The sequence below is a fragment of the Coregonus clupeaformis genome, chromosome 1 (genome assembly GCF_020615455.1).
Source record: "Coregonus clupeaformis isolate EN_2021a chromosome 1, ASM2061545v1, whole genome shotgun sequence".
Taxonomy (NCBI): Eukaryota; Metazoa; Chordata; class Actinopteri; order Salmoniformes; family Salmonidae; genus Coregonus; species Coregonus clupeaformis.
Genome location: NC_059192.1, coordinates 80,722,707 through 80,748,654, shown reverse-complemented (window position 1 = coordinate 80,748,654; position 25,948 = coordinate 80,722,707). Strand labels below are relative to the sequence as shown.

General features: G+C 46.0%; 1 protein-coding gene across 2 annotated transcripts; it reads left to right on the top strand.

The window, feature by feature from the left end:
* The first annotated feature begins 5,113 nt into the window (after positions 1 to 5,113).
* LOC121584136 (MORN repeat-containing protein 4-like) lies at positions 5,114 to 10,738 on the top strand. 2 transcript variants are annotated; one of them, XM_041899976.1, is made up of 5 exons: positions 5,114 to 5,266; positions 6,707 to 6,785; positions 9,828 to 9,942; positions 10,055 to 10,164; positions 10,268 to 10,738. In XM_041899976.1, exons 2-5 carry the CDS (start codon positions 6,719 to 6,721, stop codon positions 10,414 to 10,416), a joined length of 441 nt encoding a protein of 146 aa, XP_041755910.1. In that variant the 5' UTR covers positions 5,114 to 5,266; positions 6,707 to 6,718; the 3' UTR covers positions 10,417 to 10,738. The 2 variants fall into 2 exon arrangements, with proteins under 2 accessions (XP_041755910.1, XP_041755916.1); XM_041899982.2 differs by lacking the exon at positions 5,114 to 5,266 and adding an exon at positions 5,277 to 5,456.
* The last annotated feature ends 15,210 nt before the right edge of the window (positions 10,739 to 25,948 follow it).

Below are 25,948 nucleotides of genomic sequence, written 5' to 3'. Positions count from 1 at the left end.
CCCGTTGTATCGCGATCTGTAGACCTACAGATGAGACTGCTGCTCAAAACCTATCCATGCGCAAGCGACATTTTCCAAACAAATGATACAAATTGCCGATTTCAAGAAAAACCTGCGTCGGGAGAGACAGAGTGGATAGAGGCATGTTTTATATGTTTCCCCTATTCTCAACTCTGGCTGACGTGGGTGATGTAGACATCGACCACATGCGTAAATTGATGGGCTCACAGCTGAGCAAACCTCGTCTCAAATTCGAGGATTACTTCCCCTCACAATCTGATTCACGCCCGGGAAAGCAGTGGATGTATAATGCGTTCACCAGCACTGAAGAGACTCACAGCTTATCACCGGTTCTTGATGATAAACTATTGCAGATGTCCTGTGACCAAGGCCTGCGCGCTCGTTTAAATGAGATTCCCAGTCCACATTCTGGCTGTTCAGCAGTGGAGAATACCCTCAACTCTGCGAGATGGCAATGAAGACGTTCATCCTCTTTCATTCTACCTATTTATGTGAGACCACCTTCTCCTGTCTTGCTGCAACAAAATCTAAATATCGCAACAGACTGGCTGTTGAAAACACCTTGACACCTCTGGTGTGTCCCTGGCACAAAAACGCTTGAGAAAGGTTGGACTATACAATAGGCTATAGGCCTAGGCTATACAAAGAGCATGCTCGGAGAAGCACAGGGCAAAGTAAAATCTCTAAGAAAATGTACTTCCTTCCCGAGTTTTTGAGCTGCTAGGATGGTGTATATAAAACTAGGCTACGCTGCATTACACACTGCAATGGATACGCGTTCCCAATCATGAGCACCGGCCTGCCCTGCTCTTGCTGATGTGAACCCCTTTGCGCAACCTAACGGATGACTGTGCTGTGTACGGTGGCACTTCAGGAGGCTAGTCAATTTGTTAAAAAAATGTAATATCTGTGTGCGCGGACTAGGTCTACTGATGACCTGTTCAGCTTCAGAGGGAGAGCGTGAAAATGAGAAGGAGGACCGGAGGTAAGCTTGCTATTGCTATAATTGATTATAATAAAAACAATATACTTCGTTGCCCATAATGAAGCTTTTTATCAGAGTTATTATTGACCTCATAATAAACCATATTCGAGTAATACATTACTATGAAGCGGCAGCCTCCGAGATGGACAGCGCATGGGTGCTGAAAGTAGGCTAATTCGAGAAGACCTAATTCATTTAAACTGTCTACATTTTAATTTGACTTTAGGCTACTTAAACAAGAGGGCTTTGTGTTGGAGTCTATTTCCTCCTATTCAAGAAATAAGAGGTACACCTACCTGTCAGACGACATTATAGTCTACTATCCACAGATTTTGTCAGCCAATTCCTTCAGTCACCATGCACTCCTTAAATATCTCAGTGTCAGTGAAGAGCATGGTGTGTTAAGTTAAAACCAGGGTTCGAATTGAGGGGGTATGTGAGGGTATTGTGGCTTTTGTTAAAGAAAATGGCTAAAAAGCATAGGCCTACTATACTACCCTTTGTTCAGTTAAGATTTGGAAAAAAAAATTATGGACCTGATTATATAGAGCAATCTATAACGAGGCTTTATTCCACAATGCTTTATGCTAGAAACAAGCTGTAAAATGTCGGGGAAAGACGTGACTCCGATGCATATCTCTATGACATTCAGAGGCTGCGCTACAACCTTCTATAGCTGAGGATGAGGAGACAAAACATTTACTTTGCTTGGGAAGTAATGATTCTGCCACTAACAATTGAAGTTTTACATTTCAACAGGCTATTAAACAACATACTAACTTTAAATCAGTCAGGAGCAAGCCAGGTAGTCTAATTATTTAGGCTATATTATTATTATTTCAAGGCTATAGCCTGCCATTTAATAAATAAATTGTGAAGCATTTGTGACATGCTACAGGCTTGCAGGAGCGCTCAGCATTTCAACAACACATCAACAACATGCCTATAAATTTAGCACTTAGGCTGTTTTTACTTAGAATTAAATTAAACGAAAAATGCCTTATTAGGCTATACTGTCATTCTACAGTGCCATTGAAATCACTTTTAGAAACAAGAGTTTGGCCAGTCTTTGGTTTGGGGATCATGTGGTGAGCTATGCATGCCTAGTTTGTTAATTTAGCCTACCAGATGCTCTTACATTCCCATGCCCTAATCACAGTCAACACAAATCTACAGTTGAAGTCAGAAGTTTACATACACCTTAGCCAAATACATTTAAACTCAGTTTTTCACAATTCCTGACATTTAATCCTAGTAAAAATTCCCTGTCTTAGGTCAGTTAGGATCACCACTTTATTTTAAGAATGTGAAATGTCAGAATAATAGTAGAGAGAATGATTTATTTCAGCTTTTATTTATTTCAACACATTCCCAGTGGGTCAGAAGTTTACATACACTCAATTAGTATTTGGTAGCATTGCCTTTAAATTGTTTAACATGGATCCAACGTTTCGGGTAGCCTTCCACAAGCTTCCCACAATAAGTTGGGTGAATTTTGGCCCATTCCTCCTGACAGAGCTGGTGTAACTGAGTCAGGTTTGTAGGCCTCCTTGCTCGCACATGCTTTTTCAGTTCTGCCCACAAATGTTCTATAGGATTGAGGTCAGGGCTTTGTGATGGCCATTCCATTACCTTGACTTTGTTGTCCTTAAGCCATTTTGCCACAACTTTGGAAGTATGCTTGGGTTCATTGTCCATTTGGAAGACCCATTTGCGACCAAGCTTTAACTTCCTGACTGATGTCTAGCCACATAATTTTCCTTCCTCATGATGCCATCTATTTTGTGAAGTGCACCAGTCCCTCCTGCAGCAAAGCACCCCCACAGCATGATGCTGCCACCCCCGTGCTTCACGGTTGGGATGGTGTTCTTCGGCTTGCAAGCCTACCCCCTTTTTCTTCCAAACATAACAATGGTCATTATGGCCAAACAGTTCTATTTTTATTTCATCAGACCAGAGGACATTTCTCCAAAAAGTATGATCTTTGTCCCCATGTGCAGTCGCAAACCATAGTCTGGCTTTTTAATGGCGGTTTTGGAGCAGTGGCTTCTTCCTGAGCGGCCTTTCAGGTTATGTCGATATAGGTCTTGTTTTACTGTGGATATAGATACTTTTGTACCTGTTTCCTCCAGCATCTTCACAAGGTCCTTTGCTGTTGTTCTGGGGTTGATTTCCACTTTTCGCACCAAAATACGTTCATCTCTAGGAGACAGAACGCGTCTCCTTCCTGAGCGGTATGATGGCTGCGTGGTCCCATGGTGTTTATACTTGTGTACTATTGTTTGTACAGATGAACGTGGTACCTTCAGGTGTTTGGAAATTGCTCCCAAGGATGAACCAGACTTGTGGAGGTCTACAATTTATTTCTGAGGTCTTGGCTGATTTCTTTTGATTTTCCCATGTCAAGCAAAGAGGCACTGAGTTTGAAGGTAGGCCTTGAAATACATCCACAGGTACACCTCCAAGTGACTCAAATGATGTCAATTAGCCTATCAGAAGCTTCTAAAGCCATGACATCATTTTCTGGAATTTTCCAAGCTGTTTAAAGGCACAGTCAACTTAGTGTATGTAAACTTCTGACCCACTGGAATTGTGATACAGTGAATTATATGTGAAAACATTTGTCTGTAAACAATTGTTGGAAAAATTACTTGTGTCATGCACAAAGTAGATGTCCTAACCGACTTGCCAAAAGTATAGTTTGTTAACAATAAATTTGTGGAGTGGTTGAAAAACGAGTTTTAATGACTCCAACCTAAGTGTATGTAAACTTCCGACTTCAACTGTATTTTGTAACAACAATATCATGGAATAAAATAGAATAAATTAGAAAATTAAAGTCCCCCCCCAAAAAAAAAGGTAAAAGTGCATACCTGATGATATGTGGCTGCTGTGTAAACAATGAATGGCATTTTCCTCGAAATCATTGATGATCAGATGCTTCAGTTGTTACTGGTTCTGTTGTGCAACATTTTTACAGTTGATAGACAACTTTAGCACTGTTCCAAACTTAGACTATCCTCTTTTTTAACAATAGCCTGTATAGAAATCAAACGTCCCAGGTACTGCAGCATGCACTCATTCGTTGTTATGCTCTGTTGTGGTATTAAAAAAGATTCTGCTTGTCTCCAGTCATGTAAAATGACTTAGAATTGCATGAAATGTGTTTATGAAAGTCTATAAGATGATAGATTCATGCAGTGCTTTTATTGTAATGGATATATTTTCACCCTTGTCCTAGATGGTCTGCGAATCCATAACCTTCTGGCTACTTTACCATGTAATGCTTACAAAACGAAGAATAGTTTCTAAAACTGCATATCTAAGGCTCTGGTCTGTCCTAGGAGTGAGGGTAAACGGTAGGCATGTCCTCTGCTATCCACTTTATGTTTTTATTATTATTATGGGTATGGGGGAGGATCACTTGCGGTTTTTCAAACGTTCAGGGAGGGTCAGGTAAAAATGTATTTTACTGAAGGGAGGGCTATCCATTTTCATTTGAGAGAGATACGATTTTCTCCAGGTATCCCTCATTGTTTATAACGTACAGTCCCTAATTACTATATTCAATCCGTAGAGCTGAAGATCCGCTTTATAGCGGATTGATTATTAAAAGTCAATGTTTCCCTCGGTCGCGGAGACAGCATTCACGGTAGGCCTAAATGCTGCATAAATTGGCTCAATCGGAAATTATCATTTTAACGCAGATCTTCCGCATTCTTCAGCGATACGGATTGAATAGAGCCAAGTAACCTTTGCCTTATGAAAGAAACACAAATAAACTATTTCGAACTTGTTTTTAAAAGAACAAAAAGGGAGTTGATATAGGCTACATTTATATTTTAGCCTATGCACAACAAGTAAATGGATAGGTTTATCATAGCCAATTAAACCTCCATTAAAATAAGGAATTGTTATTATTTTTGCCTATTAAATTAGGCTATTTCTTTATTCTAAAATATCGTGCCTAGGGCTTCACTGCTCCATAGAAACATGTCTGCCAGAGTGTTGTAACACCAAGCCAATCAGAACAGGGTTTAAATGAGCGGCAGCCAAAGCCCTGCAATGAAACAGCACGGCTGTGTAAGAACATAGTGATGCCTTACCGCCGGCGTCAGCAGCACCGAAGCTTGTAGCGGCAGGCTAATAATGTTCCCTAGCCGACCTGTGCTTGTCCTCTCTTCTCTCCACTCCAAACCAACTCGTTAATGTCGTAAAGGTGGATTCCAATGCTGCAGAGATAGAGAAGGTAGCGCACAGGTAAACCGTTTGATCATTTGATTGTAGGCTATGTACACTGTCAATAGAATGCAGTGCAGGACTTGTCCAAATTGCCTCAGTTACTGTGGCGCTACTGTAGCTACTGTAAAGACATGATACATGATATGCCGGCGACATAAAATAAGAAGAAGACTTTTGACAACATGACAAATCGATAGGTGTTTTACAGGTGAGAAGAATATAGCTGAATTGTAGCCTAATTTACACATAAACTAGTCTGAATAATGTATTACATCATCCAGTGTCAACGGGTTCATACTTGCAAAAAGCCTGCCTTATGAGGTTCTCTAAATGATTAGATTATATTCCTGCAAGCTGATATAAGAAATTACTGAAAATTAGGGGAAGCGTTGCCATCCTTTGTCTCACACATGTTCCCCCTTTCCCTTGTCTGTGTGTGAAAACCTTTTACAGTCCAGTAAAGGTCCTTCCTTTAAAAGCACTGTCCATAGGTTAGCTAGCCTACCACGCACTTCACTTGATAGTACAGTATCTGCAGAGCTATACATATCTGATCTCTTCCCATCTGTGTCTCTGGACTTCAGCACCTGTCCTCTGCCCCCAAACCTCCCTAATCCCTTCTCTTCTCCCCACCCCTCTCTCTTCCCATCCTTCACTTCTGCCCATCCTCTCCTTTCCCTATCCCTATCCCTTGACCTCAGCCCATCCCTTGATCTCACCTCTCGCCCCTCCTCTCACCATCCCTCTCTCCCTCCTCTCTCCATCCATGTCACTCCTTGACTTTAACATACCTCTGCGAAGGCACACTAAAGTCAGGGTTCAGATAAGACAGATATTGGCACATTTCCATACAGGATTTACCCCAGTGTTTTACCCAAAAGGTTCTCAGACTTTTCTGTTTCCATCTACGCGGGCTGGCACCTGTGTCTCACTGGGCCATGGCTCCGGTGGACCTGGGCTCACTTGGGGCCAAAGTCAGGCCACTGGTACTTTTAAGCTGCATTTACATAACAATGGCTAACTGTGAACTTTAACACCTAATCACAAAGCAACTGTTTTGATTATTTTACATTTTAGTCATTTAGCAGACGCTCTTATCCAGAGCGACTTACATATCAGCAATTAGGGTTAAGTGCCTTGCTTAAGGGCACATCGACAGATTTTTCACCTAGTCGGCTCAGGGATTAGAACCAGCGACCTTTCGGTTACTGGCACAACGCTCTTACCCACTAAGCTACCTGCCGCCCTATGCAGAGGTTGTTGATTCTGCTCACTGTCAGCCCTAGTTATGGAAACACCATTTCCATATTCTAACATAAAGGTGAATACACTAGTGTAAAAAAATACACTACAGTCGAAAAAAGCAGCAATAGTGTCAGTGCTCTTTAAGTTTTGTGTGTGTGTGTGTGTGTGTGTGTGTGTGTGTGTGTGTGTGTGTGTGCACGCGCGCGTTTGCAGAACAGAGGGGCCATGACTCTGACGAGAGGGTCGTTCACCTACAGAACTGGGGAGGAGTACCATGGGGACTGGAAAGAAGGCAAGACATCTCCTCTTCTATTAACCTTCTTTCTCAAGTTTACTTCATTTTACATCTTCATATAGTAGGCACATATAGGGTGATCAATATGTATGCATCATGCTTTATACTGGTATGTAGGCCTTCATTTATGTATGATTCTCTAATCATTGTTGTCTTAAAAATATTCCTCCAAACCCTTTACACTGAAGTACAGAGGTTGTTTAATTCATGGAATCAATAATCTGAATGTAATATCCTCTTACGTAGCATCAGCCAGATATTTCCATCCACAGAGCTGTCGGATATAACATCCTTACATCCTCATTACCATCTCTAGGCAGTCCCATATGTCTCTGACTCCATGTGTGTCTTAACTAACAGTATCCTGTGTCGGTCTTCCTATGTGTCCTGACAGTCTCCTGGGGCACTGTCTTTCTAGGACAAAGGACAAGTTTGCCTTTTTTAACCAAATCTCAACTTCTGATGTAATTGGCATGTTATAGAAGTGTCCAGACACTTTTTTTGCGATTTCACTTGGTTTTGAGAAACTTACCCCACCAGCTTCCTCAGGCTCGTTCTGCAGTGATAAAACATGAACTAAGGCTCCAAAAGCACCCAAATACGTCCTTTTAGAAATGGCAACTCTCTCAGTATGGTGATGCAGGTCTTTAGATGTTGTACACACAAAATAGTTTCATTACGAACTTTATCTGCAACGTTATATTCCATTTTGTTGGACTCGATTGATACGTTACCGTATGCGAGCATGCACATTTTTTTCTACCAGCACAATGGGAATGAGAAAGTATGCGCATGCCCGCACATAGTAAAGTATCGCTAGAGTCCAACAAAATGGAATATAGCGTTGCGGATAAAGTTCTATCGAAGGTGGGGAAGTTCCTCAAAAGTAAGTGAAATAGCAAAAAAAGTGTCTGGACACTTCTATAACATTCCATTTACATAAAAAAGTGAACTTGTCCTTTAACTAAGAGCCCTGTGTGTATCAGTCTTCCTTTGTGTCTTAACTGAGAGTCCCCTGTGGAACTCTTCCTATGTGCCTTAACTAAAATAGTCCCCTGTGTATCTGTCTTCATATGTGTCTTAACTCAACTGTCCCTAGTCCCTATGTTAGTTCTGTCAGTAATTAGGGATCATCTGAGCAGAATGAATACCACTGAGAGGGTGTGGGTTGGGGGAATACTGTGAACTCAACAACCCTTTTTCTTCCTCTTGTCTTTAGTTTTTCTGTAAGGCACAGGATTAGGTTTGTAAAGATATAAACATACGTGACAAATGCAGAGAATAGTCTCCCCCATTTCCAAAAGTGTTTGATCTTATTCCTCCGACTCCACGCACGCACACACACACACACGCACGCACGCACGCACGCACGCACGCACGCACGCGCGCGCGCACACACACACACACACACACACACACACACACACACACACACACACACACACACACACACACACACACACACAGTCTTGTACACACACAGTAATACCATTGATTGACATTCTTAGTCTATTAAGCCAAATCCTAACTAGCCTTCAACCCATGACCCACCACATCGAGGCCGACCTCCCGAAGCTCTGTCAAATCTCCTGGATTAGGCCTGGGGCCGTATTAGGAAACTCACTGGAAAGATCAGAGTCAACCCCTGTTGAGAAAACAGAGGTCAATCAGCAGCACAGCCAAACACATCTGCCAAGAGTAACTAGAATATGCACAAGATAATATTTGAAAACTTGAGATCGATAAATCATACTTTTTGTTTAAAAGGTCAGCTCCCTCAAACAACACAGCCATGTGATATACAATGTCCACAGTTTTGATGAGCATATAATTACAATCCAAGATAAAATAATGCCAAGAGAGCAGGTTTGCAGTTTCTATATCATAACATGCACTGTTAGATGTGGAATAAATACCCTCAGTCTGCTTGGATCTGACCTGTAGATGATAAGCTAAGTACACATTCTTAGGGTCATATGGAGAGAACAGCCACATTCATTCTGTATTGGATCATACAGGCGGCAGACACATTAATTCCTTGAATTCTTTAGTGTGTGTGCGTGTATGCACGCGTGCCTGTGTGTGTGTGAGGTAGTAACAGCAGCCAGATTCTGAGGTAGGAATCCCTGTTGGAAACCAGCTGGATTAGACAAGCTTTAAGGAGGCTGTAGGCAGATGGGATCCTAATATCCTAAACCTATAGTTGGCAGAGGGAAGGAAGATTCCTAAATCCCAGTTCAAAATAGTGTATATACTGGACTTATGTGCCAAGGAGCAAATACTTTTGTCTACGGTATAGCATGTGCTTAGATTATTCACCAATCAAGTAGCCTATTACAAGAGCATTGGGCCATGCAATATGTTTAATATTGGGCCATGCATTATGTTTAATATTGGGCAATGCTTTATGTTTAATATTGGGCCATGCGTTATGTTTAATGTTGGGCCATGCGTTATGTTTAATATTGGGCCATGCGTTATGTTTAATATTGGGCCATGCGTTATGTTTAATATTGGGCCATGCATTATGTTTAATGTTGAGCCATGCATTATGTTTAATGTTGGGCCATGCATTATGTTTAATATTGGGCCATGCATTATGTTTAATGTTGGGACATGCATTATGTTTAATGTTGGTCCATGCATTATTTTTAATAATGGGCCATGCATTATGTTTAATGTTGGGCCATGCATTATGTTTAATGTTGGGCCATGCATTATGTTTAATAATGGGCCATTCATTATGTTTAATATTGGGCCATTCATTATGTTTAATATTGGGCCATGCATTATGTTTAATAATGGGCCATGCATTATGTTTAATATTGGGCCATGCATGATGTTTAATATTGGGCCATGCATTATGTTTATTATTAGGCCATGCGTTATGTTTTATATTTTTTGATGATAAGGAAGGAAAGGAAAGAAGAAATGCTGCATTTCTAAAGTAATCTAGCAGATCATATTGTTGTATTTTCTGTCTCTGTCTATAATAACCTAAAGGATGTCTCGCTCTGTTGTGCCCTGTGCCCCCCTCAGGTCGGAGACATGGAATGGGCCAGCTAAAGTTCTCAGATGGAACCTGCTACACAGGACAGTTTGAGAACGGACTGTTCCATGGCTCGGGGGTGCTCCTCTTCCCAGAGGGATCCAGGTGTTTGAATTTATTTGATTTGTGTGTGTGTATATACTGTATGTGTGTGTGCGCGTGTACATGTATGTGTGTGTCCATCTTCTTTATTTAATATCTTATTCTTCATCGCTAGGTATGAAGGTGAGTTTTCCCAGGGGAAGTTCCAGGGAGCCGGGGTCTTCAGTCGCTTTGATGGGATGAAGTTTGAAGGAGAGTTCAAGAGTGGTTGTGTGGAGGGATATGGTACGTTCATCAAACCACAAGTCTCTAATAGGAGTAACAGTTGCAAAACAAATACAATTTATCTTGTGTCCTCCATCTTGTGTCTGTGTCTGTGTGTGTCCAGGGTTACTGACGTTTCCAAATGGGAACCATGGTGTGCCACGTAACGAGGGCCTGTTTGAGAACCATAAGCTGCAGAAGAGGGAGAACTGCCCAGGGGTGGTTCAGCGGGCACAAGGAGCCGCCTCCACCGCCCGCAGTCTTGCTCTATGACCCTGCAGACACCAGAGACCAGGACACTATCTGGAGTGGCTAGCAGTTCAGCAACTAGACTCGTCTTATATCCAAAATGGTGGAACAATGGGTCTCAACCATGGCCAGGGTACAACATCCTCCTACAGGCACTCCAGGATGGACGACAGGGTTATGCACCAGGGTTGGGGTCAATTCTAAATTGAGTTGCGAATTGGTCTTTAATTCCAATTCAGTTCTTGAATTTGACTAGAATTGGAATTGGCCACACCCTGGTGGCAGGTAGCTTAGTGGTTAAGAGCGTTGTACCAGTAACCGAAAGGTCACTGGTTCTAATCCCCGAGCCGACTAGGTGAAAAATCTGTCAATGTGCCCTTGAGCAAGGCACTTAACCCTAAGTTGCTCTGGATAAGAGCGTCTGCTAAAATGACTAAAAAAAGCAAAATTTGAAATGAATTTGAAATAAGGGAGTAGAATGTAATTTAATGCAATTAATTGACATTCAAATGGCTGATTTATTCCACACATCACATGGCCTATACACATGTTTATTTTTACACAATGTATGGTTACTAATAATAAGTATAACATATTATAGGTTAAAACACTTCAATTTTAACCACTAATGTTCCTAAAATGGGTTTTAAATTACTACAGTTGTCTGGAAATATTCTAAGATCATTGTCTATAATAATTCATAATTCAATTACAGGTTTTTAAATATTAGAAACATTTACATTTCACAGAATGCATTGAATCAAACTAACCCCTTATGACAAAAATACAAAAAAAGACATCTGAGTTAGAATCAATAATATTTGAAATAGTATTTAAATTATTTGCAGTAATAAGTTGAATAAACTTTTGGTAAAATATATTTCAAAGGACTGAAACTTTCATGTTTTATGTTTCAGTTCAATTTAATTTAATTGGTTTGAATTACATTCTACTTCCTTTAATTCAAATGCTGCTTCCTGTGGGGTGTGGCCAATTACATTTTTAATTAAATGTTGAATTTCATGGGCTGAATTGAATTAAATTCTGAATTGATCCCAACCCTGTTATTCACCTCTCTCTCGCTGTATACTACAAACTATTTTGTGTTTTTCTGTACACTGTTATGGCTCTTCTGTACATAGTGGACTTCTGCTATAACCTCAACAAGCGACGCAAGGGGAAACTGGGATGCCTTTCATTGAGTGGAACTGTGGTTGTGTGAATTTACCCAGAATATACCTGGGATGGACATCGGCAAACTAAATGCCTGCCTGCTCTGCAAGGAGGGTCTACGGACTCCCCACCGCCTTTTGATTGTTCTCTGTGTCTGTCAGTCAGGACCATAGCAAATGTCAACAACAAAAATTGGGATTACAAGCCATCAGTGTCCAGTGTCTGAAATGTAAATAATTAGAATCGCAGCAAATACAATGTGCCTGCAATGAAACCCACAACACAATCACAGCATCTCATTTTAGAACAGGAAAACACTGCTTGATGGCAATCTTAATTCCATACTCCATCTGAAGCTTGTTCATGTCAGGAGGGTGTAATGTTACTGGACTTGACGATTGAATAATGACAGGTATGATTGTTATTCAAGTAGAATGAAAAGTATCCAAGTAAATTAGCTTTTACTTGTACTTTAATCTATGTCTTAATGAATGTGTGTGTGAGGCCATATTGTTATTTTTTGTCTTGGCATATCTTGATATCACTGACAGGCTGCTTCCCAGTTTAGCACTCTCCTCAATTTTCTCCGGTCTTAAGTCTCAAACAAAACACTGACTGCAGATACAGGTAACAGACAAATTAATGGCAACACTTGATTAAATGAGGGATACAATGTATATTAAAAGCAGGTGCTTCCACAAAGGTGTAGTTCCTGAGTTAATTAAGCAATTGAAATCCCAGCATGCATACAAATGCTGGGCAGGCCATTATTTTGGCTACCATGGCTATGCCCCCAAAGGATGACAATACCACCATCCACATGGCACAACTGGTCACTGAATCAAATCGAATCAAATCAAATTATATTGGCCACATGCGCCGAATACAACAGGTGCAGACATTACAGTGAAATGCTTACTTACAGCCCTTAACCAACAGTGCATTTATTTGTAATAAAAAAGTAGAATAAAACAACAAAAAAGTGTTGAGGAAAAAACAGCAGAAGTAAAATAAAATAACAGTAGGGAGGCTATATATACAGGGGGGTACCGGTGCAGAGTCAATGTGCGGGGGCACCGGCTAGTTGAGGTAGTTGAAGTAATATGTACATGTGGGTAGAGTTAAAGTGACTATGCATAAATAATTAACAGAGTAGCAGCAGCTTAAAAGATGGGGTGGGGGGGCAGTGCAAATAGTCCGGGTAGCCAAGATGAGCTATTCAGAGGAGTCTTATGGCTTGGGGGTAGAAGCTGTTGAGAAGTCTTTTGGACCTAGACTTGGCACTCCGGTACGGCTTGCCGTGTGGTAGCAGAGAGAACAGTCTATGACTAGGGTGGCTGGAGTCTTTGACAATTTTGAGGGCCTTCCTCTGACACCGCCTGGTATAGAGGTCCTGGATGGCAGGAAGCTTGGCCCCAGTGATGTACTGGGCCGTACGCACTACCCTCTGTAGTGCCTTACGGTCGGAGGCCAAGCAGTTGCCATACCAGGCGGTGATGCAACCAGTCAGGATGCTCTCGATGGTGCAGCTGTAGAAATTTTTGAGGATCTGAGGACCCATGCCAAATCTTTTCAGTCTCCTGAGGGGGAATAGGCTTTGTCGTGCCCTCTTCACGACTGTCTTGGTGTGTTTGGACCATGATAGTTCGTTGGTGATGTGGACACCAAGGAACTTGAAGCTCTCAACCTGTTCCACTACAGCCCCGTCGATGAGAATGGGGGCGTGCTCAGTCCTCTTTTTTTTTCCTGTAGTCCACAATCATCTCCTTTGTCTTGGTCACGTTGAGGGAGAGGTTGTTATCCTGGCACCACACGGCCAGGTCTCTGACCTCCTCCCTATTGCTGTCTCATCGTTGTCGGTGATCAGGCCTACCACTGTTGTGTCGTCGGCAAACTTAATGATGGTGTTGGAGTCGTGCCTGGCCATGCAGTCATGGGTGAACAGGGAGTACAGGAGGGGACTGAGCACGCACCCCTGAGGGGCCCCCTTGTTGAGGATCAGTGTGGCAGATGTGTTGTTACCTACCCTTACCACCTGGGGGCGGTCCGTCAGGAAGTCCAGGATCCAGTTGCAGAGGGAGGTGTTTAGTCCCAGGATCCTTAGCTTAGTGATGAGCTTTGAGGGCACTATGGTGTTGAATGCTGAGCTGTAGTCAATGAATAGCATTCTCACGTAGGTGTTCCTCTTGTCCAGGTTGGAAAGGGCAGTGTGGAGTGCAATAGAGATTGCATCATCTGTGGATCTGTTGGGGCGGTATGCAAATTGGAGTGGGTCTAGGGTTTCTGGGATAATGGTGTTGATGTGAGCCATGACCAGCCTTTCAAAGCACTTCATGGCTACAGACGTCAGTGCTACGGGTCGGTAGTCATTTAGGCAGGTTATCTTAGAGTCCTTGGGCACGGGGACTATGGTGGTCTGCTTAAAACATGTTGGTATTACAGACTCAGTCAGGGACATGTTGAAAATGTCAGTGAAGACACTTGCCAGTTGGTCAGCACATGCTCGGAGTACACGTCCTGGTAATCCGTCTGGCCCTGCGGCCTTGTGAATGTTGACCTGCTTAAAAGTCTTACTCACATCGGCTACGGAGAGCGTGATCACATAGTCATCCGGAACAGCTGGTGCTCTCATGCGTGCTTCAGTGTTGCTTGCCTCGAAGCGAGCATAGAAGTGGTTTAGCTCGTCTGGAAGTCTTGTGTCACTGGGCAGCTCGCGGCTGTGCTTCCCTTTGTAGTCTGTAATAGTTTTCAAGCCCTGCCACATCCGACGAGCGTCAGAGCCGGTGTAGTACGATTCAATCTTAGTCCTGTATTGACTCTTTGCCTGTTTGATGGTTCGTCGGAGGGCATAGCGGGATTTCTTATAAGCGTCCGGGTTAGAGTCCCGTTCCTTGAAAGCGACAGCTCTACCCTTTAGCTCAGTGCGGATGTTTCCTGTAATCCATGGCTTCTGGTTGGGGTATGTACGTACGGTCACTGTGGGGACGACATTTGATGAACATTCGATGCACTTATTGATGAAGCCAGTGACTGATGTGGTGTACTCCTCAATGCTATCTGAAGAATCCCGGAACATGTTCCAGTCTGTGCTAGCAAAACAGTCCTGTAGCTTAGTATCTGCGTCATCTGACCACTTTTTATTAACCGGAGTCACTGGTGCTTCCTGCTTTAGTTTTTGCTTATAAGCAGGAATCAGGAGGATAGAGTTATGGTCAGATTTGCCAAATGGAGGGCGAGGGAGAGCTTTGTATGCGTCTCTGTGTGTGGAGTAAAGGTGGTCTAGAGTTTTTTTTTCCCTCTGGTTGCACATTTAACATGCTGGTAGAAATTAGGGAGAACGGATTTAAGTTTCCCTGCATTAAAGTCCCCGGCCACTAGGAGCGCTGCCTCTGGATGAGCGTTTTCCTGTTGATTTATGGCCTTATACAGCTCATTCAGTGCAATCTTAATGCCAGCATTGGTTTGTGGTGGTAAATAGACAGCTATGAAAAATATAGATGAAAACTCTCTTGGTAAATAGTGTGGTCTACAGCTTATCATAAGATACTCTACCTCAGGCGAGCAAAACCTCGAGACTTCCTTAGTATTTGATTTTGTGCACCAGCTGTTGTTTACAAATATACACAGACCACCACCCCTTGTCTTACCGGAGTCAGCCGTTCTATCCTGCCGATGTAGAGTATAGCCTGCTAGCTGTATGTTATCCATGTCGTCGTTCAGCCACGACTCGGTGAAACATAAGATATTACAGTTTTTAATGTCCCGTTGGTAGGATAACCGTAATCTTAGGTCATCCAATTTATTCTCCAATGATTGAAGATTGGCTAATAGGATTGATGGGAGCGGCAGTTTACTCGCTCGCCGTCGGATCCTTACAAGGCACCCCGACCTATGTCCACGATATCTCCGTCTCTTCCTCATGTGAATGACGGGGATTTGGGCCTTGTCGGGTGTCTGTAGGATATCCTTCGCGGCCGCCTCGTTGAAGAAAAAATCTTTGTCCAATACGAGGTGAGTAATCGCTGTCCTGATATCCAGAAGCTATTTTTGGTTATAAGAGACGATGGCAGAAACATTATGTACAAAATAAATTACAAATAACGCGGAAAAACACACTTAATAGTACAATTGGTTAGAGGGCTGTAAAACGGCAGCCATCTTCTCCGGCGCCGTATATATGAATGGTTTGATGAGCATGAAAACCACATAACATGGCCGTCTCAGTCACCAGATCTCAACCCAATTGAACTCTTATGGGAGATTCTGGAGCGGTGCCTGAGGCAGAGTTTTGCACGACCATCAACAAAACACCAAATTATGGAATTTCTCATGGAAGAATGGTGTTGCATCTCTCCAATAGAGAGACACTTGTAGAATCTATGCCAGGGTACCTGTATATTGTTTTGACAACGTGAGACAACTGTAAGGGTTGGTGTGAGGTGTGACCCAGGTGCAGTGCAGGATAGACAGTAGGCATTAGGCAGAGATGGTGAAACAAGGATCTTTACTCGTGGTCCCAAAGCCAGGATACAAAATAACGGACTTGTCACAATAAAATAAAGGAGGAGCAAATTGGTTTCCAAAAACAGGCTGACAGCAAAAATACGAAATACTAACTATGACTGAAACAACAACAAAACAGGAAGAACACTTCTCAAGTACCTGTACATACGTCTCGCGATCAGACACTGATTCGTACTGCTTGGCATCAAGAAACTAGCAGAGAAAACTGAGCAAGGGAACACAGGGAAGTGAGGGCATAAATACACAGGTGAACAGGTAGACACAGGTGACACCAATAGGATAATGATTAGTCCAGACTGTGAGTGAGGAGGTGCTTAAGGTTGAAGGATTGCAATATTTACCTGGAGCTAACCCTGTAGATAGCACTACTGGGTGATCTGAAAAGTCATAGTCAATCGATCAATAATATAATAATACTTTTAGCAAAAATGTTTATTTTCAATTTACAATCTGTAGAAACAATGAGAATAGAAGGGTTCAGAACTTTTTTGAAACATCACAGTACAGCTGAAAAATATATGGCAAATAGAAATCCAACATGGATGGTGTTAAGAGATAGATGGGAGGTGTTGAATGGAGCTGTAGAATGGGACTAATAACAACTAACAACAACTAATAACAATAAGATAACTAATGTAAAGCATACTGTGTCCATAATAAGTATATAGGTTATAGGTTGAAAGCTTTTGTGAAAGAGCACAGTTAGAAAGATATGGCATATAGAAGCAAACCGGATGGACATCATGAAAATTATCGGAGAGGTTGAGGGTAGAGGAAGTTCAGGAATAAAAACAAACAAAATATAATTATTGTAAAATTGATATAGTATGTATAAGCTGGAAGTAGAGGCGTAAGCGTAGTTGTTCACTAGTTTACTCCAATTAGGGAAGGGGTGGTGGGGTTGGAAAGTAATTAAGGGAAATATATTTTAAAAAAGGATATGTGTATATATATGTATGTATATGTATTTATATGTATGTATGTATGTGTATGTGTATATGTATCTGTATGTATGTATATATATATATATATATATATATATATATATATATTTATTTATTTATTTGCGAGAAAAAACAACATATGGGGGATTGGAAGTGATGCAGACAATTACATTGATGGAAGTTACAATCTATCTGTAATATTAAAGCTGATCTACCCCCCCTGCGACCCCCTGCGGGTGGAGGCGACGTAATGTTGTTATCAGCCCTGGGTCCAGAATGTCCCTCCTGGGCACCCAGGACCGCTCCTCCGGCCCATAACCCTCCCAGTCCACCAGAATTTGGAGACCCCTCCCCCTCCCCCTCCGCCGGTAGTCCAGGATCCGGTCCACAGTAAAAGCCGGCTGCCCTCCAACGAGGCGCAGCGGGGGAACCCGGACGAGGAGGGGGAGCCAGGGGACAGGTGGCGACGGGCTTGAGGAGGGACACATGGAACGTGGGATTCACCCTCATGGTGGGGGGAAGTTGCAGGCGGTAGGCCACTGGGTTGACTCGCCAGACCACTCTGAATGGCCCGACGAACCGGGGGGACAGCATCCTGCGTGGGGAGCCACACCCTCTGTCCCGGGCAAAAAAAAACGGGTGCGGGCGACACCTGCGGTTGGCCTGATGTTGAGACCTGACCGAGGCCCACTTAAGCGCCGCCTGCACCTGCCTCCAGTTGTGGCGACCGCGACTGATGTGTGCCTGGACCGACGGGACCGCCGCTTCCTCCTCTTGCTCGGGGAATAGGGGGGGTTGGTACCCGTATTGGCACTGGAAGGGGTACAGGCCAGTGTACGAGCATAGAAGGGTGTTGTGGGCGTACTCCGCCCATGCCAGTCGCTGACTCCACGTAGCTGGGTTGCTGGAGGCGTAGCACCTCAGCACCCCCTCCAGATCCTGGTTGACGTGCTCCGTCTGCCCATTCGACTGGGGATTGGAAGCCGGAAGACAAGCTGACGGAGGTGCCGAGACAGGTGTCGAACGCCTTCCAGAACCTAGAGGCGAACTGAGGGCCCCGATCCGACACCACATCTTGGGGAAGGCCGTGGACCCGTAAAACGTGCTGTACCACCAACTTAGCCGTCTCCCGGGCCGACGGGAGTTTGAGAAGGGGAATGAAGTGGGCAGCCTTCGAAAACCTTTCCACAACAACCAGGATGACTGTGTATCCATCAGAGGGGGGTAGGGCGTAAATGAAATTCAGCGAGATGTGGGACCGGGGCGCTTGGGGATATGCAGGGGTCGGAGCATCCCTGCCGCGGACTGACGTGAGCTCTTTGTGCGCCTGCACACCGGGCAAGCAGCCATGAAGGCACGCGTATCCCCCTCAGCTGAGGGCCACCAGAACCTACTACGCAGGAACTTCAACGTCCTGGCGCCCCCCGGATGGCTGATGAGGTCGGACGCATGCACCCACTGAAGCAGTCGCGAGCGCGCAGCCTTGGGTACATACATCCCCCCCGATGGACCTCCGCCTGGATCAGGCTCCCGCTGTAGCGCTGCTCTGACCAGCCTATCGATTCTCCACGAAACTGGGGTCATCCCTCTCCACCAGGTCCACAGGGTTGAATTGTCGGGAGAGCGCGTCAGGCTTGGTGTTCTTCGACCCCGGACGGTATGAGATCGTGAACCGGAACCTGGTTAAGAACAACGCCCATCTGTCCTGGTGCCAGTTGAGCCTCTTGGCCCCCTGAATGTAGGCTAAGTTCTTACGGTCAGTCCATACGACGAATGGATGGGCGGCCCCCTCTAGCCAATGCCTCCACTCTCCTAGGGCGAGCTTGATCGCTAGCAGCTCACGGTTCCCCACGTCATAATTCCGCTCCGCCGAGGACAGCCGACAGGAGAAAAACGCGCAGGGGTGAGTCTTACCGTCCGTGAGGAACCGCTGGGACAGGATTGCTCCCACCGCAACATCTGAAGCATCCACCTCCACAATGAACGGCAGGGACGGATCAGGATGCCCTAGGACCGGGGCCGATGTAAACCGCCGCTTAAGTGCATCGAATGCGTTCCCCGCTTCAGGGGTCCAGGCGAAGGAGCGCACGCTTGTCTGGGTGAGGGCTGTCAGGGGAGCGGCTAGGGAGCAAAAATTGTGAATAAATCACCTATAAAAATTAGCGAAACCTAAAAACCGTTTTAGTTGCTTGAGGGAGGAGTGCTGGGGCTAATCCAGTACCGTGCTGACCTTGGCTGGGTCCATCCATAGGTGACGATGAACCCCAGGAAGGAGACTGTCTCCGTGTGGAACACACACTTCTCCGCCTTGACGTAGAGATGGTGACGGAGAAGGCATTGGAGGACCTGCTGAACGTGCTGCTGGTGTTCACTCATGTCCTTTGAAATTATTAGGATGTCATTCAAATACACGAAGACGCTGTAGTCGAGGAGGTCCCGGAGCACGTCATTAACCAACGCCTGGAACACCGCAGGCGCGTTGGCTAGACCGAACGGTATGACTTGGTACTCGTAATGCCCACTGAGTGTGTTAAAAGCTGTCTTCCACTCGTCCCCCTCCCAAATCTTCACCAGCTTGATGAAGACCCGGGCTCCCTGCAATGACTCAAATGCCGTCATCATCAGGGGGAGTGGTTAGCGGTTCTTAACCGTGATGTCGTTGAGCGCCCGGTAATCAATGCACGGCCGCTGCCCACCGTCCTTTTTCCCCACAAAGAAGAAGCCCACGCCCGCGGGTGAGGTAAAGGGATGGATGTGATCCTCGACGAGTGCCTCATCGATATACTCCCTCATGGCCAACGTCTCCGACCGGGACAAGGAAAACAATCACCCTCGTGTGGGCATGGCGCCCGGCAGGAGATATGGCCTGTGATGAGGTAGGCCCTTGGCACGCCTCTTACTAAACACCTCCCCCAGATCCCAATACTCCCGGGGAACGCCTGCCAGGTCTGGGCCGGTGACGGAGTCTGTAGCCGCCGTCCTCCCGGTGGCAACTGCCGCTAGGGCGGTAAGCGGTTTGGAGTGCGGGACCTGGGGAAGAGGTGAGGACTGGTAGGTGGTCTGGGACGGTGGTTTGGGCTGATGAGTGGTCAGTGGAGACCGGAACAGGACGAGGCGGAGCCTCCCTCCAGGATGAGTCGCCCCGTGGACCAGTCTATCCGGGGTTTGTGGGCGACCAGCCAGGGGTGCCCGAGGACGAGGGGACACAACCGAGAGTCCACAATGAAAAACTGGATATCCTCCCATAGCCCCCCTGCCACCGGGACACGCACAGGGACAGTGCGCCAGGTGATGAAGCCCGACCCCAACGGCCGGTCGTCCAGGCCCATGACCGGAACCGGCTCAGAGAGGGAGAGTAACGGAACACTCCACCCTTGGGCCAGCCCCACGTCCATCAGGATTCCAGTGGCCCCCGAATCCACCAGTGCAGGCACCCGACGTGCAGCACGGGCCCAGTAAACCCTGACGGGGAGAAAAGTCCAGGAGTCTCTGGAGTTGGGGTTTCGGTTCCGGCTCAATAGCCTCCTCCTGATATTAGCGAGCCCTCCCGTTTCCCGGCTTCTCCAGGCATGAGTCGCAGTGGTGACCTGCCTGGCCGCAGTACAGGCAACGTCCCTGGCGCAGATGCCTCTGCTTCTCCATCCTGGACAAGCGCGCCGCACCCAGCTGCATAGCCTCCTCCTGAGGCATCTCCTCCCTGAATCGGTGGAAAGTCTCCGGGCTGATAGGGGGATGCGGAGGCGCGCCTTGCGACATCCCTCTCTCGTGCACCCTCTCACGACGCCGATTGTCTACTCGCACCGAGAGGTCGACAAGGCCATCCAATCGCTCAGGCAGCTCCCTGAAGGGGAGTTCGTCCTTCATCCCCTCCGATAGCCCCTGCACGTAAAGGACGACCAGGGCGGCCTCCACCCATCCTGCCTCTCGAGCCCGGGTCTGGAACTCCACGGAGTAGTCCGCCACCGAACGGTCACCCTGCCGACAGGCCGTGAGGCGCCTCCCAGCCTCGTGCCCCGACACCACCTTGCGTACCTCCTGGGTGAATTGGTAGGAGTCGGAGCACACCGGAGTTTGGCTCTCCCACTCCACGGTATCCCAGGAAAGGGCCCGCCCCATCAACAGAGTGATAATGTAGGCCACCCGGCCCTGCTCCATCGGGAAGGAGGAGGGTTGTAGGCTGAATTCCCTGCAGCCCTCTGGACATCCGTCGTACCTCTCCGGAGGTGGTAGGCGGGGTTCCCGCGATGTTGCAGGCGAGACTGGAGACGCCGCTGCCGCAGCTTCGGCTCCGCCGACTGCCGGGGCTGGTCGGGTGTCCGCCTGGCTCTGCACGGCGAACGTCAGTTGGCGGCGATTCTCTGTGATCTGCTGCAGGCTGTGGTCGTGCTGGTTCAGCATAGCTCCCTGCGTTGCCAATGCGCTACGATACTGTGCTGCCTCCGCTGGGTCCATATTGGCTCAGTTTTCTGTAAGGGTTGGTGTGAGGTGTGACCCAGGTGCGGTGCAGGATAGACAGTAGGCAGTAGGCAGAGATGGTGAAACAAGGATCTTTACTGATGGTCCCAAAGCCAGGATACAAAATAACGGACTTGTCACGATAAAATAAAGGTGGAGCAAATTGGTCTCCAAAAACAGGCTGACAGCAAAAATACGAAATACTAACTACGACTGAAACAACAATGAAACACTTCTCAAGTACCTGTACATACGTCTCGCGATCAGACACTGATTCGTACTGCTTGGCATCAAGAACTGAGCAAGGGAACACAGGGAAGTGAGGGCATAAATACACAGGTGAACAGGTAGACACAGGTGACACCAATAGGATCCTGATTAGTCCAGACTGTGAGTGAGGAGGTGCCTAAGGTTGTCGGAGGAGGACACCTAGTGGGTCGCTACGGAACTGCGACCCCCTCCTGTAACAGACAACGTGAAAAAGTCAAACTATTCATTTTTATTCACTAATTAGTGGCTTTCACCTACGACATTAAACTCTTTGAGCTGTATGAACATAATATAAATGTACTATTTAAGAAGCAAGCTTTTCATTTTTCAGCTATTTATCATATAGGCTAGTCTTTAACATCGCTCTCGTAAACTAGTCCTATACTGTGACTTATCTATAGTATGTGAATAGTGACATATTGATATGTTTGTATTGTAGGTAGAACACACATTTCATGTTTGCCTTAACAGGGTGTGTTGGAGAAATGGTCTAAAGAGGGTACTGTTCATTTGAGGAGGATGAGAATTCATAGAATCCCTCCTTCCTTCCTCTCCTCTCCTCTCCTCTCCTCTCCTCTCCTCTCCTCTCCTCTCCTCTCCTCTCCTCTCCTCTCCTCTCCTCTCCTCTCCTCTCCTCTCCTCTCCTCTCCTATCCCAACCTCTTGCCTCCTCTTCTTCCTGTCCCTCCTCCTCTCCTATCCCAACCTCTTCCCTCCTCTTCTACTCTCCCCTCATCCTCCCTCCCTAGCCCCCTCCCATCCTCTTCCTCAATTCCACCTCTTCACCTTTTCCTCCTCTTCCTCTGCTACCCCTCCATTTGCTCTGTGTATCCAGGAGTCTGACACCCCCCCAGACAGTAGACTGTCCTCCGAGAAACATGCTGTGGTGATGACGGAATTCAACTCAGATGATTGATGAGTCTAGTGTTTTTCCACTAACAGCCTCTCCAAGGATGTGATTTGGAAGGAGAGAGTCAGTTCAACAGTATGATTTTTTGACAGGCATGACTTAACGGAACGAATGAAGGGAAAGAGGAAGAGTGGACCAACACATAACAAATGCAACATTTCTGTCACATAGGCTATAGGCCTTTGTCAAGACATGAGGGAAGGACATGATTGATCAGATAGAAGGCTGTTTGTTCTCTATGGTATGTATTGCTTTACATGTGTATCTTACACTATATCTCCTTAGGGGACAAGTGACACTTTATAGGATAGTGAGACACCTATGTTACTTGTCATTATTAATCATAGGATGGTTGGTATCTGTATTCTGTGGGGTTGAATTCTATTTTACTAGGATTGATCATGGCTATGGTGTGATGACACCAAATTAATCCATTGTACCTCAACAGTTTACTCTGGATAAAGATATGTTTTTTTCGGTGGATGCCTAGAGCCTTAACCAAAGACTGTTAGGCCTACTGCTGCTAGGTAGCTCTCTCTGCTCTCTCTCTCCCCTCTGTCTGTCCTTGATTGCAGGAGTGAAGTCTGGTGTGCGGGAGTCAGGGTTCCAGCTGCAGCTCATTCACCATAATCACCTCAGCCTTTAAGACCCGGTCAAACTTACTACTCATCGTCAGATCATAGTCAAGACGACCATGTTAGTCTCGCTGCCGACTCAACCTGGTTATTTTTTGCTCTTTGTGTTTTTGGTCTGTTCTATTTACTTTTTCTCCTGTGCCACAGATATTTGGAACCTGACTCCTGCCTCCGCTTCACTCCTGCCACCACCATCCTGCTCTCCACTACCGGACCTCTCTTTTGGACTCATCACGGACACTAGGACATTACGGTACCACACCTGCCCTGATCTGGATCTGTTACCCTCCCTGTAACCTGGACTTGCTCTTCCCCTATATTTGGAAACCTGGACTTTGAACATTGTAAATAAACCTGTTAAAACTTCTCTGGCTTCGAGTACTTGTCTGCATTTGGGTTCTTATCCAGTTAAATCATAACAGTATGATCTGACCCAACATGAACCCAGCAGACAGTAGCTCGGATACCACCCCAGAGTGCACTGAAATTTGGACTGCCATAGCCAATCAGGGCATTTTACTTGGCCAACATGATACCCTGTTTAAGACGATTGCTGAGGACAGTCAGGTGCTGCTTAATCAGGTTCAATTACTCACCAATCAAGTGTCTGCCCTTACTACCCCTTCAGCCCAGATCAGAGAGCCTTTTGTTCCTGCTCCAGAGCGCTATGACGGGAACATGGGAACCTGTGGCGATTTTTTGACTCAATGCTCGTTAGTGTTTGAACAACAGCCCCTCACCTACGCCTCAGAAAGAGCCCGTATTGCCTACCTTATTAACTCTACTAGCGGTTCCGCTCGTGCCTGGGGATCCGCGGTCTGGGAGAGTCAGTCGGACATTTGCAACGCTTACGTTGCCTTCACCACGGAGATGAGGAAGGTTTTTGACCACCCCGTACGAGGCAAGGAGGCTGCGAAACGGTTGTTTTCTCTTCGACAGGGGGCTCGTAGTGTGGCGGAGATGGCAGTGGAGTTTCGGACTTTAGCAGCAGTGAGTGGTTGGAATGACGAGGCATTACAAGGAGTGTTCATCAATGCTTTGTCTGAGACTTTAAAAGATGAATTGGTGTCATATGATGAATCGGCTACGCTGGATAATCTTATTTCACTCACTATCAGGTTGGATAATCGGATTCGGGAGCGCCGCCGGGAGAGGAGTGTTAGTTCCAAGCAACCTGTCTGTCATCAACAAACTCCTCCCTGCATCTTCCCTACGGAGAAAGCCGTGTCTTCCCGAGTCGATACGAGGAGCACTGAACCCGAAGCCATGGAGGTGGGTGGTGCACGGTTGTCCTCAGAGGAGCGTGCACGTCGTATTCAGGCTCGGGTCTGCCTGTATTGTGGAGAAGCTGGTCATTTCGTTCCTTCCTGCCCAGTTCGTCGGGGAAAAGGGCCGCTCATCATTAATGGGAGAAGTTTTGGTGAGCCGAGCAGCGGATTCTTCCTCTTCTCCCCGCATTCTGCTCCAGGCATCCCTCCAGTGGCAGTCCCAGAATTTCTCTGTTAGTGCGCTGATTGACTCTGGTGCCGACGAAAGCTTTTTGGATAGAGAGTGGGCTCAACAAATGGATTTGGAGACTGTTCCTATGGACTGTCCGCTGCAGGCTAAGGGTCTAAATGGACAATTGTTGACCCGTATTACCCATCAAACTGTTCCTGTTTGTCTTAGAGTGTCGGGAAATCATCAGGAGAACATTCAATTCCATATTATCGACTGCCCACAGACACCCCTGGTCCTTGGTATCCCCTGGCTCATAAGACACAATCCACACATTGATTGGGTGACAGGTAACATTGTTTCATGGAGCACATTTTGTCATGTGAATTGTTTGTGTTCTGCTCAGACTCCTGCCAGTACTGTGCCTCAACCTCCACTGGAGTCCATGGATCTCTCTGCTGTCCCTGACGTGTATCATGACCTGGCATCCGTTTTCTGCAAACACAGAGCTACTTCTCTTCCTCCTCACCGGCCTTACGACTGCGCCATTGACCTCCAGCCAGGAGCCCCGCTCCCCAGCAGTCGCCTGTACAATCTCTCCCGGCTGGAGACGGAGGCTATGGAGAACTACATTCGGGACTCCTTGGCGGCAGGTATTATGCGTCCTTCCTCGTCACCTGTAGGAGCGGGATTCTTTTTGTTGCTAAGAAGGATAAGACCCTCAGACCCTGTATTGATTACCGTGGTCTTAACAACATCACCATTAAGAACAAGTATTCTCTGCCTTTGATTAATTCTGCTTTTCCCCTCCTTCATGGTGCTACCATCTTTACGAAACTGGATCTACGAAATGCGTATCACCTGGTGCGCATTCGTAAGGGTGATGAATGGAAGATTGCCTTCAACACACCCTTGGGACATTTTGAGTATCTGGTTATGCCTTTTGGGTTGTCCAATGCCCCTGCTGTTTTTCAGGCACTAGTCAATGATGTCCTTCGGGACATGTTGAATCGGTTTGTTTTTGTCTATCTGGATGATATCTTGATTTTCTCAGAGTCCTCCCAGGAACATGAACTGCATGTGCGCCAGGTGTTGCAAAGGTTGTTGGAGAACAAACTGTTTGTGAAGATGGAGAAATGTGAATTTCATGTGTCTGAGACCTCTTTTTGGGTTACATCATAGCTCAGGGGGAGTTGCGGATGGACCCAG

Excerpts from the sequence above, each read along its gene's own strand:
- LOC121584136 (XM_041899976.1), top strand. The coding sequence starts at position 6,719 with ATGACTCTGACGAGAGGGTCGTTCACCTACAGAACTGGGGAGGAGTAC. Across the intron at positions 6,786-9,827 it reads CCATGGGGACTGGAAAGAAG|GTCGGAGACATGGAATGGGC; the intron begins GCAAGACATCTC and ends TGCCCCCCTCAG. Across the intron at positions 10,165-10,267 it reads TGGTTGTGTGGAGGGATATG|GGTTACTGACGTTTCCAAAT; the intron begins GTACGTTCATCA and ends GTGTGTGTCCAG.